At 41.2% G+C, this 20,092-nt stretch overlaps 3 protein-coding genes across 25 annotated transcripts in view; 1 reads left to right on the top strand and 2 right to left on the bottom strand.

Moving 5' to 3' along the window:
• The window catches only part of LOC114299719 (transcription factor SRM1), a 31,603-nt gene extending 17,597 nt beyond the window's left edge, over positions 1–14,006 (bottom strand). For 8 of the 23 annotated variants that reach the window (XM_082890820.1, XM_028244527.2, XM_082890813.1 and 5 more), the window contains exon 1: positions 13,703–13,975. The gene's annotated coding sequence lies outside the window, so the exon portion shown is untranslated. Of the gene's footprint in view, positions 1–13,702 lie in introns of all 23 variants that reach the window. The other 15 variants (XM_028244528.2, XM_082890819.1, XM_082890843.1 and 12 more) reach the window with 10 other exon arrangements.
• Positions 5,789–7,978, top strand: LOC114299736 (uncharacterized). Its single transcript, XM_082918347.1, has 4 exons — positions 5,789–5,879; positions 5,961–6,995; positions 7,323–7,522; positions 7,643–7,978. Exons 1-4 carry the CDS (start codon positions 5,789–5,791, stop codon positions 7,976–7,978), a joined length of 1,662 nt encoding a protein of 553 aa, XP_082774473.1.
• Positions 9,423–10,937, bottom strand: LOC145821783 (uncharacterized). The gene is made up of 3 exons (XM_082918353.1): positions 10,772–10,937; positions 9,637–10,343; positions 9,423–9,562 (listed from the first exon to the last, which is right to left on the bottom strand). The coding sequence occupies exons 1-3, from the start codon at positions 10,935–10,937 to the stop codon at positions 9,554–9,556; spliced, it is 882 nt and encodes a 293-aa protein (XP_082774479.1). The 3' UTR covers positions 9,423–9,553.
• Positions 14,007–20,092: the final 6,086 nt, after the last annotated feature.

The following is a 20,092-nucleotide window of genomic DNA, read 5'->3' on the forward strand; positions in this document are numbered from 1 at the left end:
CCCACCCCAAACCAATGACAATGACAACCGCAAGTATGTGTGTAAATTCTCCAAATAGATTTGCAATAGGCCCCACAAACAATGCAGGCCCTTAGGGAAGGCAAGAAAGGCAAGTGCCTTATGCATTGTTTGGTTCACTAGAAAGAAGAGGAATGAAATGTTTGTTTCACTAAAGGAATGATGAAAAATGTATTATAAATGAAATTATATTTTATCGTCATAAGGGAATAGTCATTTCACATGGAGGGTAAGGAATGATCATTTCATTCGATTCTAGTGAACCAAACACTACAAATAGTATTAGTAAGAAGCATTAATCTTACGTATTCGATCAACCATGTCAGAAGAAAGATTGATTGTATTAGCTATTTATCCATTGCAAAGTATATGTATATGAAGATAAACTAAGGCCAAGTTTGGGATACTTGAAAAAAGCCAAAAAGTTAAAAAGTTAACACTATTCACCAAAAGTCAACAATTACGGCTGCACAACTCCCAATCCTAATTTTCCTCTACAAACCAATTTTTACAATTTTTTATTACACATTTTTTCATAAAAAGTCAAAAAATTAACCCAAACATCCATATTTTTTCCCTCAACTTTTTAGTCCAAAAAGACAAAAAGTGCACTTATTTAGGACACCCCAAACTACCCCTAAATTATACAAGCTTAATTAGTAAGTTTAAAGCTAAAAATGTGTGAGAGAGAAATGTTTAAGTAATATTTTGTTATAATTGGTTCAATTTTTGTTTAGTATTTTTTTCCTTGTTGTAAACTACATTTTGTTAAACTGTAAACCAATGCGACCAAATTTTTATCTTTTTTGTAATGATTATATACGTAAATAAATTTGATTTTTCTTTCCGATGTATCCCAAAAAAAAAAATTAGTTCATAATTTAGTGATTATATATGTAAGTAAACTTTGTGTAGGTACTAGCAAATAAATTATTTAAGTTTGCCTCAGATCCTTTAAAACTCAAGGTCAGCCCTGCCCAAAAACAACCATATTCATCCAATTACATATGCACAGGACCCAGAAATAGGAAGAGCGTCTGTTATACCCACTAACATGATAGTTAAGATTTTTAAAATTAAAAATTAAAAAAACTCGATTTGCTAAACATATTTGAAAGAGAACCTGAATTAGTGTGTTTGTAGGGAAATTCTAATATGCACACCCTTGAAAAGGGTGTACCATATGCACCCGTAGTTATGCCATTTTCTTCTTTAGTTGTGACATTATTTTAGATACTCTTACTCCGCCCGTTCGGGGGACCTGAGGGATGTGTTGGAGGAGCAGGCTCACCGTAGAGAGACCCAAAGATTGCCGGCGTTGCAAAGGTTGAGTCCCCAAATCCGTTGCAGTGAGGAAGTGGCAATGCCAACGCCTAAAGTGATGGCCCCAGCGCTAGTGGACAGAGAGCTAGCGAGACTTACCGCTACCCCACTGTCCCTAGAAATCGAGAGCACGCCGCTCCCTACCGGATTCCACCAACCTAAGTTCACGCTATACGACGGCAAGACGGATCCGTACATGCATGTGAGTCATTACCGGCGAGTAATGGCTGGCCATCGGCGTAATGACGCCTTGATGTGTCTAATATTCCCAGCAAGTTTGGGAGAACTGGGCCCAAAGTAATTCGAAAGACTTCCGGAGGGGAGCATCGAGAGGTGACAACAACTAGCAGAGGCCTTTGTCACCAGATTCAAAACCAACACTCGAACACTGAACGAGGTCGACCATCTCCTGAGCGTCAAGATGGAATCTGGAGGCTCTTTGAAGACATACAATGCCAAGTACTGGGAAACCTACAATGAGATCCTCGATTGCCCCACGAATCTGGCGATCGCCCAATACAAGCGAGGTCTCCCAGTCGGACATAGGTTGCGAGATTCGCTTACGATGCACCAACCCACAACCATGGAATCCTTGATGCAGCGGATCAACGAACATATCCGAGTAGAGGATGATGCTGCCACCGCAACCGAGAAGGCAAATCCGGTCGCGGCAGACAGAAGAGTGGCAGGGAAGGTTCACTCGATGGGGCAGGAGGACAACCGCCCAAATGACCGAGCAAGAGACCAACATCGCGGTTCAAACCGCAATGATAGAAACAAAAGTCGCAGAAACAACCGAGCTAACGCTCCTCGTGATGAAGAGAAAGATGACAAAAGAAAGTTGAAAGCACGAACTGGCACCACCACTGTCTTTAAAATCCTTGTTTACCGCATCCTAAGTGAAATCTGAGGTGAACCTTATGTCCGTTGGCCGACCAAGTTGGGAAACACGCAGAGAGGCTTCAACACGAGGTATCGCTGCACCTTCCATGAAGAAAGAGGGCGCCGAACGAAGGACTGTGTGCCGCTCAAACAACATTTGGAGGAGTTGGTAGCGGTTGGGCATCTAGACCAGTACATAGACGGGGGTAGGGACAGGCCGAGCCAAACGGCCTTGCTGTCCTGGATGCAGCACCTCAAGGCGTAATCAATGTCATTCATGGCATCATCGAACCAGCACGGGTTTGCAAGCTGAGGGGGATAATCAAGAAAGCCGAGCACATAAGGGAAGTGCTCTCCGTTCAGCCCGGTGTGAAAAAAGGAAAGACCGAGGTAAAAGACGTCGTGACCTTTTCAAGCAAGGACTTGGAGAGAATTCACATGCCTCATAATGATGCCTTAGTGGTGACCCTTCGGGTCAAAGACTTCAATATCAAAAGAATTCTGATCGACCAGGGAAGTTCGGTCGAGATCATGTATTATGACGCGTTCAAACAGATGAAGTTGGAGGACAAAGACTTAGCTCCAGCAACGTCTCCTTTGGTTGGCTTCAACTCTCAACCGAAATGGCCGATCGGAAAGATCATATTGCCAGTCAAAGCAGGATCGGTCACGAAGCAAGTGGAAGTTTAGGTGCTTAGGGTCCCATCAACCTACAACTTAATCCTAGGCGAGAGCTCGCTGATCGCCATGCAGGCAATAGCGTCAACTTACCATCAGGTCCTGCGCTTTCCAGTGCCAGCCGGACAAGTAAAAGAGGTTTAGGGAGACCAAGTAATTGCAAAACAGTGCTTTGTCACAGAAAATGGCAGCCGGGCTGCCAAAGGCTTTGTTCAAATGATAGAAGGACCAGAAGGGAAGGAAGTCCTGGAAGACGTGAGAAGAAAGGCCGAGGAGAAATCAGTTGAAGATTTGGTGGAAGTGCACGTTGACGAGAATGATCCAAATAAGTTCTTTCTTTTGGGATCATCTTTGTCCAGCGCCAAGCGACTCAATTATGTCAACTTTTTGGTTTCCAACATGGAGGCCTTTGCATGGACGCCTTACGATATGCTTGGCGTCGACCCTAGCTTCATTTGCCACCAGTTGAATGTCTTTCTGAATGCACGACCGGTCATCCAGAGGACACGACGCTCGACCTTGCACCATGCCGAGATAGTGGCGGAAGAAGTCAAGAACTTGCTAGAAACGAGGGCAATAGAAGAAGTGCAGTACCCTAGATAGATCTCTAACACGGTGGTAGTACCGAAGAAGAACAGTAAATGGCGGGTGTGCATCGATTATAAGACGGTCAACCGTGCGTGCCCACAAGACAGCTTCCCCCTCCCTAGAATCGACCAACTGGTGGATCTAACTGCTGGCCATCAGAGGTTTAGCTTCCTGGATGCATATCTCAGCTACCACCAGATAGCCATGTACGAACCAGACCAAGAGATCACTTCGTTCACCACTCCAAGAGACCTGTATTGCTACAAGGTCATGCCGTTTGGACTAAAAAATACCAGGGCAACTTTTTATAGGATGGTAACCAAAATATTCGCCCCTCTTCTTGGCCGCACTATAGAGGCTTATATCGATGATATGGTGGTAAAGAGCAAGGGCAAGTCTGAACACCTTGCCGACCTAGCAGAGATGTTTGCCATACTTAAACATCACAATCTGCGTTTGAATGCCTCCAAGTGCGCCTTCGGAGTTGGCACCGACAAATTCCTAGGTTTTTTGGTCACGAACCGAGGAATTGAAGCCGACCCTTCCCAAATCAAGGCGATACAAGAATTGAAGCTTCCAAACTCCACGAAATGACGTGCAACATCTCGCTGGAATGGCAGCCGCGCTGAACCGATTTATCAGCCAGTCTTCAGATCATTGTAGGCCCTTCTTCAAAACTTTGAAGGCCAAGTTCTTTTGGGATGACGAATGCGACCGTGCATTGGTAGATCTAAAAAGGAAAATTTGACTATAAACCCCCTTTACCTTCCTTTCATTGTTAAAAGGACTAAGACAAAAATTATACTCTCTAAACCCTCTCATAATTATAAAGTCTTGCATAAAAGGCAAAATTTATTATTTAAATATTTTTTCAGACTATTATATCCTCAACTAAATCTTCTCATCTTCTCCACCCACTCTATCCCCACCTTCTCTGTCTCTCTCCTCCCTCTCTCCCTTCTCTAACTCCTTCAAGCTTCAGATCTAGAATCTCAGCTACCGCCTCTGGAACTCTTGCGTCGACCTCGCCAACGCCGCTGGCGTTCGATCCTCTTTCGCCGCTCCCTCCGACGACCACGCCAAGCTCCGCTACGTCTCCGCTGATTTGTTCTCCCTATGTATATGTGTATGTATGTATTTATATATATGTGTGTGCATGTATATATGTATATATATCGGTAAGTGAGTGTATGTATGTATGTATGTATGTATATTTGTGAGTATATATATGTATATTTGTGAATGTCTGAGCGTATGTATGTATATCTGTGAGTGAGTGAGTATATGTATGTATGCATATCTATGAATGTGTGAGTGTGTATGTATGTATATCTATGAGTGTGTAAGTGTATGCATGTATATCTGTGATTGTATGTATGTATGAGACAGATTTGGAACAGTAAAATTTTACTCTGATTAAAAACATATTGATTTTCTCAGCAACCAAACTATATTTGGTTTTCTTGTTATGTTTCTGTGATTTTCTCAGCAACCAAACACGCAAGGTTATTAATACATGACACTTAGTGTGATTCAAAGTGGATACTCTCCTTAGATCATAGTAAAATTGTACTTTCAGAGTAAAATTTTACTCTAGTTAAAACCATGTTGATTTGCTTAACGATATAAAATTTTAATTTGAATCATAATAAACTTTACTCTGATTCAGAGTGAAATTGTACTTTCAGAGTAAAATTTTACTCTAAAGTAAAATTGTACTTTCAGAGTAAAGTTTGACTCTGAAGCAGAGTAAAATTTTACTTTCATCAGAGTAAAACTTTACTCTGGTTAAAAACATGTTAATTTGCTTAACAATATAAAATTTTATTTTGAATCATAGTAAACTTTACTCTGATTCAGAGTAAAATTTTACTCTGAATCAGAGTAAAGTTTACTATGATTCAAAGTAAAATTTTACTCTAAATATACTGTGAAGATGGCTTAATAGAAAAGCTGATAGATATGAGGGTAATATAGTAAAAGAAACAAGTTTTAAAATATTAGGGAGTTTTGAAAGTACCTATATAATTCTTGTCCTTTTGAAAGACAAATTAGACAGTGAGGGGTCTATCACCAAATCCCCCATCTAAAATTGTACCTTTCCTCGGCCCTAATCCTGGTCACACCAAAACCAGGCAAAGAACTGTATCTCTACTTGGCAGTTTCTCAACACGAGGTGAGTGTCGTCCTCGTCCGCGCTGAGGGGATCCAGCACCTCCTCATCTTCAACGTAAGCAAGACGCTGCTCCCAGCTGAATCAAGATATCTGCCGCTAGAAAAATTGGCTCTGGCCCTAATGATGGCTTCCAGAAAGCTGACGCACTATTTTCATACCCACATAATAGTCGTGCTAACCGAATTTCCACTTAAGGTGCTCTTTGAGAAAGCAGGTTTTACATATAGAATTTTAAAGTGGGCCATAGAGGTGGGGTAATACGATATCAAGTTCCAACCATGCACTGCTATTAAAGCTCAAGCTCTTGCCGACTTCGTGGCAGAATTTGCCCCCGGAACACACCCTATTTACCCTGTCAATTTGGCTAGCGTAGATTTGGCGCAGCCCACGGCTCAGCTAGCAGAAACAAATGGTGGACAACAAGTGGGAGAAGGGCAAGAGAAAGCCGAGCAAGAAACGGAAAAACCAGCCAGCTTGCCAAAATACAAGCTCGACAAAGATATAGAAAGAGACCAGAATGAGCCGACCAGTACCTTGGAGTTAAGGAACTCTAAAAATCCCTCCGACTGCTGGAAGTTGTTCATTGGCGAGAAGTGGAAGCTCTTCGTTGATGGGGCCTCCAACAGACATGGCGCCAGACTAAGGGTCGTGCTGACATCCTCGGATAGGCTGACCATCGAGCACGTGATCACACTCGGTTTCCCAGCATCCAATAATGAGGCGGAATATGAAGCCCTCCTCGCCGGATTGAAGAGTGCATTGAGGATGAAAACATCAGAACTTATAGTATTCAGCGACTCCGAGCTGGTGGTCAATCAGGTCTCCGGGGAATATGAGGCTAGGGATGAAAGGATGGCCAAGTATCAAATGCTGGTACGCTTAGAAATCAAAAAGTTTGCCGCAATAAGAATGGAACAAATTAACCGCGAAGAAAACAATGCAGCCGACGAACTGGCCGGCCTAGCATTCATGCAAACGACTTTTCCCAATCCTTCGATGATAGAATTCTTACCCCGACCAAGCATTGAGGAACCAGAGGTGCCCGAAGTACTCTGCGCCGACTTGGGACCGTTCTGGATAGATCCCGTCATCGCCTTCCTAAAGGATAGAATTCTACCCACTGAAAAGAAGGAGGCCAACAAAATCAGGGCCAAATCAGAACGGTTTTGGCTCTCCCCATCTGGCGCCTTGTACAAGAAGTCTTTCACTGGGCCATACCTGAAGTGCGTCCACCCCAGCAAGGTAGAAGCTTTCCTCTTCGAGATTTATGAAAGCATCTGCGGGAGTCATATTGGGGGTAGATCTTTAGCTTACCAAGCAATTTCCCAAGGTTATTGGTGGCCATGCATGCAGGCGGACCTGCAGAAATACGTTCACAGGTGTGAAAAATGTCAAAAATTTGCTCACCAAATCCACCAGCCGGCCAGAGAGTTGCTCCCTCTTACAAGTCCTTGGCCATTTGCGCTTTGGGGGCTAGATATTGTAGGACCGCTTCCAACAGTCCCAGGCAACCGCAAGTTTTTCATCGCTGTTACCGACTACTTCACTAAGTAGGTAGAGGCCAAGCCGTTGGCAATCATCAAGGAAAAAGATGTAAAAAAGTTCGTTTAGTAGAATGTCATCACTCGCTTCGGTATCCGAAAGGCCCTCATTTCAGATAATGGCACTCAGTTCGATGGAAAACTCTTTCGCCGATTTTGCGAAGAGTTAAAGATTGAGTTTTACAACTCCACACAGGCCTACCCTCAGTCAAATGGTCAAGCAAAAGCTTCAAACAAGAACATCCTGGACGGGCTAAAGAAGCGACTGGAGAAGGCCAAAGGGAAGTGGGCTGAAAAACTCCCCAATGTGCTCTGGGCATACCGCACTACACCAAGGCGCTCAACCGGGAAAACTTCATTTGCCTTGGCCTACAACATGGAGGCGGTCATACCATTGGAAATCGGCATGACAACTATCCGATCTTAAAGTTTTCAGCCAGACTTGAACAATGAAGTTGTGGCCCTAGAACTTGACCTAGCTAAAGAAAGAAGGGAACGGGCTCTAATCCACATAGCAACTTACCAGCAAGAGCTCTCCAGAAAATACAACAAGACCATGCATCCTAGGCTATTCAAGATCGGAGACTGGGTCTTGAGGAAGGTAATGGGCAACACAGTGATCCCTGGCGAAGGCAAATTAGGAGCAAATTGGGAAGGGCCATACAAGGTAACTGGCCTTGCAGGCAAAAAGGCATACCGCTTGGAAGACTTAGATGGTAAAGCTGTCCCCAGACCGTGGAATGCAGCCAATCTCAAGATATTTTACTTTTGAAATGTAATCTTTTTTATTCATTTGCTTCTTGTAACTTGGCCTTTTGGCATTGGGTGTAAATCAGTGACGTGTAATGGAAGATAGCCCACATTTTTCTTATACTATGCGTTTCTATACAAAGATATTGCAAGGATATTAAGCTACTATAGTGCCAAGGGCAGGTAGTCAACAACGGCTTGACTTTGGCCGTGCAAACAGTTGGTGTTTTGCCCAACTTATGTTAGGACCAAGCTGACATTGCGCGACCGAACAAACAGTTGGTGTTTTGCCCAACGTGTGTTAGGGCTAAGCTGACATTGCTCACCCATACAAACAATTGGCGTATTGCCCAGCCTGTGCTAGGGCCGAGCTGACATTGCTCGCCAGTGCAGACAGCGGCGTTTTCCCCAACTCGTGTTAGGGCCGAGCTGACATTGCTCGCCCGTGCAAACAGTTTGGCGTTTTACCCAACTCGAGCTAGGGGCAAGCCAATTTCGTGCGTAATTATCCGGGCTGATTTTTGCTCGGATTGTGAGGCTGATTGTGCTCGTCATTCACCAAGCTAATTTTTGGTTGCCGATCAAAGAGCAGATTTTGCTCATGCTCACCCAAAATGTATCTTGCTCACTAATGTAGGGCTAATTTTGATATCAAATTTGTTCAACTTATATTATAGCCGAGCTGACATTGTTCGCTTGCTTAAAATGTTGGTGTGTCTTTGCCTAGTTCTTAATAGAGTTGGTGTTATGTTCAACTAATATTTTAAACCAAAATGAGATTGCTCGTTAGACCGAGGAGATTTTATCTCGGCCAAACTGAAGAAAATGACAACCGCACATGGCAAACGAAAAATTTGCATAAATGGCGAGCAAAAAGTTGAACTTTTCATTCATCATAAAGTGTGATTACAAAAGTGGGGCCTAGCCTAATTACATCAAAACCACAAAAAAAAAAAAAAGACAAAATTCAATCAAGGTCAACGGTGTTCGCTTGGTCAGTCGCCCCTATCTCGGCATCTCCCTCTTGAGCGCCGACCACCACGTCCCCCTCCTGTTCGGGCTCCTCACGCTTTTGGCCTCCTTCCTCGGACAACTCAGAAGGAGGATTCTAATCGGTTAGTTGCGTGGGGGAAGCTTCTGCCGTAGCCGCAAGCTGCGCTTCTTCTATTAGCTTCTTCTGCACGGCGCTGGCATAAGCTTGCATGTGGACCGGGATGAAGGCGACAAGGAGGTTTTGGAGCATGTCAGAATCTTGACCAAGGCCAAGTTTTTCCACGGCGGCTTTCCAACCACACTGGAAAAAAATGTCCTTGGTCCCCTGCACCTGCCTTTCGTAAGCTTTTTCGCCCTCGGCTTTGTGGGCTTCGTGGAGTTTGTGCAGCTCGGCGATGTATCTGGCCTTGGTCACTTGGAGGGCGTTTTTCTTATCCTCATCCGCCCTTGCCAGCCACTCGACAAGCCTATCGCGCTCGGCCACGGCCTCTTCCTGTGCGGCCTTCAACTTTTCCAGCTCGATGGTCTTGGCCTTGTTATCGGTGCTGGCGTCCCGCACACTTTGCCGCATAGCGATCATTCGCTCGTGGGCCAAATAGTTCTTCTACGCAGCCTGCAAACAAAAGAGAAATGTTAGCACGCCAAAACCAAGCAATAAGTTCACGACAAGGAGGTTTGCCAACTTACCAGCACGATCGACTTTACTGCCGAGCGAATAACTTTTAGGTCGGACAACTCTTCGTGCTTCTTCATGTCGGCAGGGAGGAGCAATCCCTTGGTCATGTTGAAACCAAGTGAGTAGTCCTTGTCGGCATAGACCGAGTCGGCGGTAATAACTGCCCGGCCTTTGTATTTCATCTCGAGCGACCAGACTGGTGGGGCACTGGAGCGGACAGATGGCTCGATGATTAGTTGATCAATCTGCTCCCCCAGATCGGTAGATGGATGCTCGGTGGAATCTTCATCCACCAAATGTTGTTCGGCCTGATCTTTTCTCGGCCTTTTCTTAGATCGACCGGTAGCTTGTTCGCTGGCCAGAGCCAACACCGCCCCCTTTTTTTGCACGGCCAGCGTGGAGGATTGTCCCCCAGCTGTTTCTGGCGGCTGAGAGTCGCTCGACTCGCCAGTGATCATTGACTTGATAGCTCGAATCTTGGCCATTTCTTGCTCGGCGGTCAAAGGAACCAGTTTGATTGGAGGAATGTTTGGATCCGGCTCTGGAGAAGGGGCTCGAAGAAAGTCGGTCACCCTGCTCCTACGTGGCGCCGTGTAGCAGTAGCTCGGTTTGAAGCTGAGCAACTTATGAGGCTCTCGCTCCTCGGCCGAATGCCGCAATGCAATCCTTATGGCCTCTTGGTTAGCGCGGGAGTAATCTTCCACCAAGAGTCTGTAGTCTGCAACAGGAAAGAAAATGTTAGATCGGCAAAAACAAGAACAGTAAAAAAAAAAAAAAAACATGCTGAGGTGCTTACCAGCACTCCCAAAATCTTTTCTTATGTACCAACCCGGTATGGGCACTTCGGTGTCCTCATAATTACCGGACACCCACAAGAAATCATCATCGTTGGTCTCTTTGTCCGAGTTACCTTCGATAAGTTTTGCTCAGCCTTTCCTGACCTTAAGATACCAGCAAAACCCTCCTTTATTTTTGCTAAGTGTGTATTGATGGAATATCTCGGCGAGGCCAAGATTCAAACCGAGTATCTTATTCAGCGCGGCCACGACGTTTATTATTTTGTATGTGTTGTTGGAGACTTGGGTCGAGACAACCTAGTCTGCCTCAAAAATTTGCAAACCAGGGGTTGGACCGGGACGCACAGGCCGCCTTCCATAATGGATACCACCGTGAAGGGGCATTTGTCCAGTTCGCCCCAGGGAGTGTCTTCTTTCTTGGCCAGCTCCAAGTGGACATCGTCTGGAATATTGTACTCTCTACAGAACTCGGCCATTGCCCCAGGAGAATTAACCATGAACCGGTACTTCCCCATCTATCCCCATTTTATTTAGTTGGGTAATTTTGGTTGTATCTAGGTCAAAATTTGGTGATTGTTTGCGCGGACTTTGAGCCTCACCGATAGTAATGCTGAGTGAGCTTGGTCGGTCCTAGTTTGTTCTGCATTATTAAAAAATAAGTCCAAGTATTAGTGCAGCATAAATTGCATGGCTCTTATGAGGAAGTGTTTAGCTCGGTAAAGGATCCTGGGGCGTTTGACCGGTTCGATCTTCCTATCTCGATTCAACTATCTACGTCGATTAGATCTTCCTATCTTGGTTCTAGCTCCCTACAACTTACAGCTCGGTCCCAGCCTCAAGGGAGGACCACAAACTAGTTTTTGCTTGGCTAAATCCTATTTTTGGATCTAAAAGTAGGATTCTGCTCGGTCTTATCCAAGGTTTATGCTATTCATCCTAAATGTGAAGTTCATGCATTGAAACTAAGGGAAACGAGGGGCACGATGGCCCCATCTACCTCTTCGATTCCAGTTCTACCTAATGTCTACTTACCTACCAGTTTTACCCCACAAAAGAGGCACTGGCAGGGTATCAACAGTCCCAGACAAGAACACAAAAAACATTAATGGAGAACACAAAGGAAGGACAGAAAAACTTACGGGTATGGATGCCAAGTTAAGACCCAGTCGACCACGACCCTGTCTGAAGCCTTCGTGAGGACAGAGATAGCTAAAAACAACTCAAAAAGCAGCGACGACAGCGATGGCAGGAGCTTGGAGGTTGGAAGCATAGGGTTTCTGAAGAAGAGAGATGAACAGTGATAAGGTCTTTGGGCTTCTAGTGTGTATATATGTGGGAAAACGAATGGGCGGTAACTTTTCAAATCCTTGGAATAATGTAGACAGCTGTGGGGTTGCACAGAACCAATGGGGCGAAGCCACATGGCATCGAAAAGATGGTTTGTCAGTACGGCTGAATGATCAATGACAAGACTACTGGCGCAATCCTCAATGACCAACCAAATTAGGTAACTCGGTTAGAATAATAATCCCAATCATGCTGAGCTCGGATGGGATTAAGGGGCAATTGAGAGGGGGATTTGCACCGAACAATAGGGCCGAGCTATGGTAGCGCGAGGTATGGTGTTGGGCCCTGCGAGAGCCAGGTCTTGTGTCTGACCGAACTAAACCAACACGGCTCCCCGGCCCATTACGTTAGGCCGAGAAAACCATCGACCAGAATGCAGAGACATGCAGATGCTCAACCGAGTTGTGATTCGGCCTGATATTCAGTTAGATCCGCAGTAATGCGTTGGGCCGAGCCACGAACAGTCCAAATTGAATTTGGGCCGAGATGCTTTACAAGGTAGCGGGGCGAAACCGAGATGTCAAACCGCGCGCCTCACGACTGGTCAGTTCAGATGGACCGATTTATTATAGTTCGGTCGTCCCAGTCATTGTGGTGTTTCTTCCCAACTGATAGGTCAGTTGTGACAGCCCAGTTGTGTAAGCCACCTGGACCAATGATATGAAGAAGGGAAAATCCACTCCTGGTATGCATCAATACCGTTTGGCGGTTTGACAAACACTGTTTGGAGGTTTTGGTCTTTACACGTGTAAGGAAGGTAGAGGGGAGCACAGCCGCCTATCCAGGGAAGGACAAAAAAGGTAGTGCGTCCACAATCTCTGAGGCTACATGGCCAGCCTAAAAAAAGAGGGAATGAAGGAACGTTAGAGATAAGCAACCTAAAGGAATTCACAACTCTCTCTCTTTCTGAAGTGCTCTATTCCCACTCTTCTTCTTCTCCAAGTGTGCTGACTTGAGCGTCGGAGGATTTATCCAGCAACACACCGCGGGAAGCTCACCATCTTTCAGGTCAAGCGACGTTGCGTGAAGCTTGGGTTCAAGGAGTACGGAGAACTGAGGATATTTCACCCCCGTACACTCATGTTGTGTTTAGTTATGACAATTTTTTTTTTTTTTTGGTTATGACTTAAAAAGTAAGTATGAAATTATACCATTTTCTTTTTTAGTTACAAACAGGACCAAGATTTCATCACCGCAGGGGCCTAAAAATAAATAATATTTTTTCACAATATAGACAAACACACATGTATTACAATACGATATATAAATTATTTATATACATAAAATAAAATAAATAAATTTAAATTTCATATAAACAATCTCTAATAGAATGAAGCAATTTTTTGGTAAAAAATAAAAAGAAAATGCAAGATGGGAAAAAAATTGAGATATATAGGTCATTTTATTTATAAAATAAGATATATATATATATATATTTAGAAGTAATATGACAAACAAAAAATTTCACGAAAAAAGGGGACCATGGCTCCCATAGTCTTTTCCTAATTTCATCCCTTTTGTGTGTATTACCTATTTGAACTTGAGCTGACTCATTGAACCCATTTCAAATTCATCCGTTTCAATGGACTTTCAACAACCACCCCTAACCCTTCTCTCTCTCTCTCTCTCTCTCTCTCTCTCTCTCTGTGTGACTGAGTGTTGGTTCCATATATAATGCAACTAAGATGTTTGTTGAAATGCTACAATGAACACTCTAAACAAATAAACTTTAATTACCCAAAAAAAAAAAAAAAAATAGAACACATTAAACAAACAAGGGTATAAAAATGGAACACAAATTGGAAATGTAGTATCTTGAGATTGATTAACGCTGTGTTTGGTTCTTCCCTATCCCTTTCCAAATCACTTCTCAAATCACCAATTACACACAGCGTAAAAGGGAAAGAAAGAGCAAGAGGGAGAAGAAGAAGACCTGGAAGGGGGTCGACATGAAACAGAGGTCACACACCGTGTATTTTTTATCGTTCTGTGTTCTTTGCATCCAATATTTGGGGTTATCAACAATCAATCAAGCAAGTAAGTTTAAGCGTTCATCGTGAGCTTGGTTTCATGCACTGTGAATGGGATTTGTAGTGATGGAGAGTAGTAGCAGCAGCAGTAGGAGTACATGAGTCCGCCGTCACGTTCATAAGCTTCGGTTCTGAGTTGTGAACAAGGCTTACTGCTGTTGGTTTTTGAATTGTTTTCTTAAAAGAACTTTATTTTATTTCTTGTTTTTTTTAAGAAGTTTATGATTTCAAAAATAAATAAGTTTTTTTTTTTTTTTGGCAAAAGATATTTGTAAGATTAAGGGTTGTTTAAGGTGTCCTAAATAAATATATTTTTTATTTTTTTGAACTAAAAAGTTGAAGAAAAAAAATATAGATGTTTTGGTTAATTTTTTGACTTTTTATAAAAAAATGTGTATTAAAATATTGTATAATAAGTGTGTAGGAGAAGATAATTAATAAATCCGTACGGTTGGGCATGGCTCGGCTGAAAAGGATATAGGAAAAGATTGCTTACTTTTCGGCTTTTGATTGGACAGTGTTGTTCGGTCCATGAGGGCCCACCACGGGTCCCGTTTTTCTAAGCAGAACCGTCAATGTGTAGAACTCGTCGAGTACTATATTTCTATAAAAAATTACGTTAATTGGATATCGATAGCTGTCTGATCGTATTAGTTTTTTTGTCACATATTAACTATAATATCATCTATTTTTATACAAAATCGATTTGATCATGTAGTTAGCGATATCCGATAAACGTGATTTTTTACAAATATATAGTACTCGACAATTTCTACACATTCAACGGTTCCGATTAGAAAAAAAGATTCGTGGTAAGCCCCCATGAGCCCAACTTTACCATCCAATTTAATGAAAATACATATGTAATATTTTATTTTTTTTCCTTTCACTCCTATGCTTTCAGGTCTGTACATAAGCTGCCGTGAAGTTGATTAGTAATTAATATTATATATATTAATTTTTTTATATATATTTTTTTATAAATAATAATAACTTTTTAATTTTTTTAATAATATTTTGATTTTTTATGAACCCTAAGTTAGAATTTAAAGAAGCCGCGGCTGTTTATCAATTCAAATCCAAACATTTCACTCACTCACGGTTATATGCCACTTGGCAATAAATACTACACACAAAAAAAAATGTTTTACAATGGTTAAAAATATTATTTTGGTTATTAATTTTTTTTTTTCATACTGATTCTTATATATATATATATTATTTTTTAGTTGTTTTTAGACTAAAATGACCTACAAATTAAAAACATTAATGCAAATTTTAATAAAATCATAAAAGAGTTTGGGAAAATGTGGGTAGTGTTTGGTACAATTTTATAATTATGATTTAAAAATAGAATTGTATTTTATTTGAAAAAAAAAATTTATTTGGTTATGAGTTTTAAAAAAAGTTTTGAATTTTTTATATGACATATGAAATGAGAAAAGTTGTTTGGTTATGAATTTTAAAAAGAATTTTTTAAATTTAATTCAAAAATTTATAACTCATAACTAAGCACACAACTCAAATTTTATTGAAAATTCTATTTAAAACTTATAATCAAACTTTTTTTAAAATTTAATTTTAAAAAATAATTTATCATTTTGGTCTAAAAAAATAATTTATATATTTAAAAAATATCAAAAACAAAAAAAATATTTTTTTTTTTCCAAATAATAGGTGTCGATTGGCAATTGCAACACAAAAAAAAAAAGGTACTATTCTGGTCAATCGGGCAGATAACCGGGAACATGTCTGAGTAGACGACTAGGTAGATCAAAAATTCAAAAAATTTCTAGTTTACCAAACATGTTTTCAAAATGTGTTTTAAAATTAATTTGAAATCATAATTTGAAAACTCAAACCAAACATAACATTTAAATATAAGGGTGAAAACTTGAAAACTCAAATCAAACACAGATAGAATATTTATAAGATTAAGTTAGAATTTAAAGGGACCGCCGCTGATTCATCAACTCAAATCCAAACAGTTCACTCACCGCACCTTAAGACACGACTATATGCCACTCAGCCATAAGGGCCTTCAAAAAAAAAAAAAAAAGTTTGAGAATGGTTAAAAATATTATTTTGGTTATTGAATTTTTTTTTTTTCATACTGATTCTTATATGGAAAAAGCCTTATACCCCCACTGCCCCCAATGGGGTGTGATTGGTTCATTATTATTATTATCATTATTTTTATCATTATTATTATTGTTTTTTTTATCCAATGACCATCCCCCACGTATGTGTGGAGGGTGGTGGGGGTGTTTGGAGTCTGAGGGTCTCCAGCACGTGTGTTCTTATATATATATATATATATATATTACTTTTTAGTTGTTTTTAGACTATAATGACCTACAAATTAAAAAAATTAATGCAAATTTTAAAAAATCATAAAAGAGTTTGAGAAAATGTGTTTTTTTTTTTTTTTTTGCCATTTGTCCAATAAAAATTAATCTTGTTGAGATTTTTTTTTTTTTTTTTTTTGTGAAGCACCAATAAATTTTAAAATGTGACATTGTGAACTATTTAGTCATTCATTTTTTCTTATGAACCCAAAGGTTCCATTGAAGTGAAAACTACCTATGTGAGTCGATTTTCGACCACACAACCAAAATGAGGAACTCAGCTGGAGAGCACCGGCAGAATAGATTAAGCCCAAACAACCTGTCACAGAAAGATAAGAATCCCGCGGTGGTTCGTCCACTCGGGGGCACTCCGACGATCAAATCAGTAAAATATCTCTCAAAGATAACCAATAGTGCTTAACTCACTAGACAGAGCAAAAAAAGCATACCTTAGACCCATGAGGGTACCTCCCTTTTATAGCCAACACAAACCTAGTCCCAATAGAAGCCTTGCTTCAACAGACTCTGGATTACTACTAATCTTGGACTCCCAGTAGGATTGGGATAAACTCTCTAAGAGTCTTATCTTTATCCAAACTGAAGTCCTCTCCCAATCTAGGACTCTAGTTCTCTATCCAAATAGATAGTTTGATGTCATATAGGACTCTAGTCCTCTATCCAAATATCTCAAATTTCTGTATTATCGTACCATATCTCGGCATCACGGTCCGTCCACGTGGCATCTCAGCTAACAACCTCGGCCACGTGGACTACCGAAAAATATGTCCCCACAACTGCCCCCTAGGTTCTATTACCTCGACAAACTGAGTCGATGGAACCTATACATGTACTCATCCAACCGAGATCGTGACTTGTCGACGCCAAGAAATAAGGACTCATATGTCCACTCGTCAAGAATCAAGAATCAAGAACCAAGAACCATCATGTTCTATCTCATCCAGGTCCAACATCTCAACAGAGATCACACTACTAGCAGAGATCATGACTTGCTAGTTCAAGAACATCAAGATCCTAGTATCATCTCATAAGAAACCAAGAATAAATAAGTTCTGCTCCCATCCAAATTCAACATCTCAACCGAGATCAACATCTCAACTGAAATTAGCATGTCAACCAAGATCGTCATCTCAACTGAGATCATCACCTCTACCGAGATCATCTCAACTGAGATCGCACTTCTTAATCAAGATCATCATCAGATTGGAGCGTACTAATCACGTCTCCATCGTGTCGCATCAGTTTTGCCCCCAGCCGTCTAACATCAGCACGAGCACGTCACCTAAAGACTCGAAATCATAACTTTTTGCCATCTTTTTTATTTTGCCTCTATCTGTGTCCCCAGACTCTCTCTTTTTGCCTCTGCAAACCATCATCGTTGTTCTTGAAGCATTCATTGCCATGAATAATCCATTCGTGCCCCAGGTTCAAACTCTATTAGCTGAACCAGGCTAGTAGCCAAGCATTTCATCAACTGCTCCACGTATCAACCCACTATTTCAATGGCAGTGCAAACACCGGCATAGCGACAATCTTGGAGCTAAAACCAGGAATAGGAAACCCCGAGGTCCTAAGCTTCCAGCCTTAGACCTTGATAATTTTTCAATCACCTTATTTGTGAGTAACCATCGTCGCAACCAACGACGACATGTCTCGCCGAACTCTTGTTGTAGAAGACCTTCTTGTTGACATCCCTAATGTCATAACTGTGCAATCCACTCCATCTCCTTATAGTCAATCCGACATGCTCATGCCTCTAGCAACTCAATATCTCGAAAGAGAAGCATATGAAACAAGTGGACCAAGTTACTGCTGCCAAAGCCGAGGCCATTGCTAAGGCTGAAAAAACAAGTCAACATGGCCTGCAACAAAGGCTACTCTCTTGACTGGATGACAGCCATCAAAAAGATGTTTGTCCCCAAAGACTCTCCCCTCCGTGATATGGGTCAACTCAATGCCCTTTTCCTTTCCTCTCCCAATCAATCTGAAGATAAGGCCAAGAAAGTAGAAGAGGCCGACGATGAGGAGGCCGGAGACAAAGAAGAGGCTGAGGCTGAGGTTGCCGAGAAAGAATCTGAAGCTGCTGCTGGGGCCAAGTCCCCTACTTTATTGCTGGGACCAAGTCCTCTACTCTAAATGATCAAGTCCTGGACTTGATTGAGGAGGACGAGGATGAGGTCTCCAAGAGCACCTCACCAAAGAAGGCCGACACTTCTGAAATCGAGATCACTGCCGCTGCAAAAAGCCTGGACCAAACTCTCTAGAAATCAATGCCGAAATCACAGCCAAGAAGTCTGCCTAGCTATCTATCGAGATCGAAACAATGGCAACAGCCGAGGTTGAATAGTCTGAGATCAATGCACAAGATCCTAGTACTTAGGAATTTTTCTTTCCATTGTACCTTTTTCTTTGTAATTTTCTTCTCTGTTTTGAACAGTATCTATTTTGTCAGACCGATGTGCCCATTATGTACTTGAACAAGCTGTCCCTTTTCAATGCAAGCCTTCTATTTTCTTCTAAGTGTTGAATATTGCTTTCATCATGTATGCTTACCGCTTTTCTTCTATGCTTTGCATGTTTTCATAGTTAGAATATTTTGCATGTCTTCAACGTACACCTTAACTGTGTAATTTTCTCTGTACGGAATATTTCGGCTATACCCACTAGCAATTTTATCTCGGCTTTGACCTAACACTTGAGAATATTTATCATAATATTTTCACAAGTGTTATTTACAACTTGCCGCTTCACTCTTTACTTATCAGGACCTCTGTCTTCTATTATTTCAACACAACATTGGGTTAACTTCAACTTGTAAACTTTTCTTAAAATTTCAACAAGTGTTAAACCAACTTCCTTTAACATAACCTCGGCTTAACTTCAACTTGTAAATTTTTCTTAAAATTTCAACATGTGTTAAACTAATCTTCCTTTTGACATAACCTCAGCTTAACTTCAACTTGTAATTTTTTCTTAAAATTTCAACAAGTGTTAAACCAATCTTAACTTGTAAATTCTAACTCCCAAGCATCATTCTCCAGCCCTCTGCCCCTTAATGTGAACTTAAGTTCCACTTGGATTCTCATTAAGCATGTGGCTTTGACTTTGTCATCAAGGTCAGATTCAAACAAAGACTGGCCGAGGTTACCAACCTTGGTCTCTTTGTTAATCTGACTGTTATGCACTTAGTTGCAATCTGTGTCTGATTCTGCCGATCTGACACGTCCATGTTAATCCAACTTAGTTCAACTCTATTTTATGCAAGTATAATTCAACTCTGCCATATAATAAGTCTAAGTTATCCGTCATGTTTCGCTTAGAAACATCGCCAACTTAGTTCAACTCTATTATATGCAAATGTAATTCAACTCTGCCATATAATGAGTTTAAGTTATTCGTCATGTTTCGCTTAGAAATATCGCCAACTTAGTTCAACTCTATTATATGCAAGTATAATTCAATCCTGTCATCTAATGAGTCTAAATTATTCCTCATATTTCACTTAGAAATATCGCCAACTTAGTTCAACTCTATCATAGGCAAGTATAATTCAACTTTGCCATATAATGAGTCTAAGTTATTCGTCATGTTTCGCTTAGAAACATCGCCAACTTAGTTCAATTCTATTATATGCAAGTATAATTCAGCTCTGCCATATAATGAGTCTACGTTATTCGTCATGTTTCGCTTAGAAACATCGCCAACTTAGTTTAACTCTATTATATGCAAGTATAATTCAACTCAGCCATATAATGAGTCTAAGTTATTTGTCATGTTTCGCTTAGAAATATCGCCAACTTAGTTCAACTCTATTATAGGCAAGTATAATTCAACTCTGTCATATAATAAGTCTAAGTTATTTGTCATGTTTCGCTTAGAAACATCGCCAACTTAGTTCAACTCTATTATACGCAAGTATAATTCAAC

The sequence above is a fragment of the Camellia sinensis genome, chromosome 1 (genome assembly GCF_055761805.1).
Source record: "Camellia sinensis isolate YWXY chromosome 1, ASM5576180v1, whole genome shotgun sequence".
Classification (NCBI taxonomy): domain Eukaryota; kingdom Viridiplantae; phylum Streptophyta; class Magnoliopsida; order Ericales; family Theaceae; genus Camellia; species Camellia sinensis.

Bases quoted from the DNA above. Each gene is read 5' to 3' on its own strand.
- LOC145821783 (XM_082918353.1), bottom strand. From the start codon at position 10,937: ATGGGGAAGTACCGGTTCATGGTTAATTCTCCTGGGGCAATGGCCGAG. The intron at 10,344-10,771 runs GCCTGTGCGTCC...TTCCTGTTGCAG, and splicing joins GGTATCCATTATGGAAGGCG to ACTACAGACTCTTGGTGGAA.
- LOC114299736 (XM_082918347.1), top strand. From the start codon at position 5,789: ATGGCTTCCAGAAAGCTGACGCACTATTTTCATACCCACATAATAGTC. The intron at 5,880-5,960 runs GTTTTACATATA...CTGCTATTAAAG, and splicing joins GGTGCTCTTTGAGAAAGCAG to CTCAAGCTCTTGCCGACTTC. The intron at 6,996-7,322 runs GTTATTGGTGGC...CCCTCATTTCAG, and splicing joins TTACCAAGCAATTTCCCAAG to ATAATGGCACTCAGTTCGAT.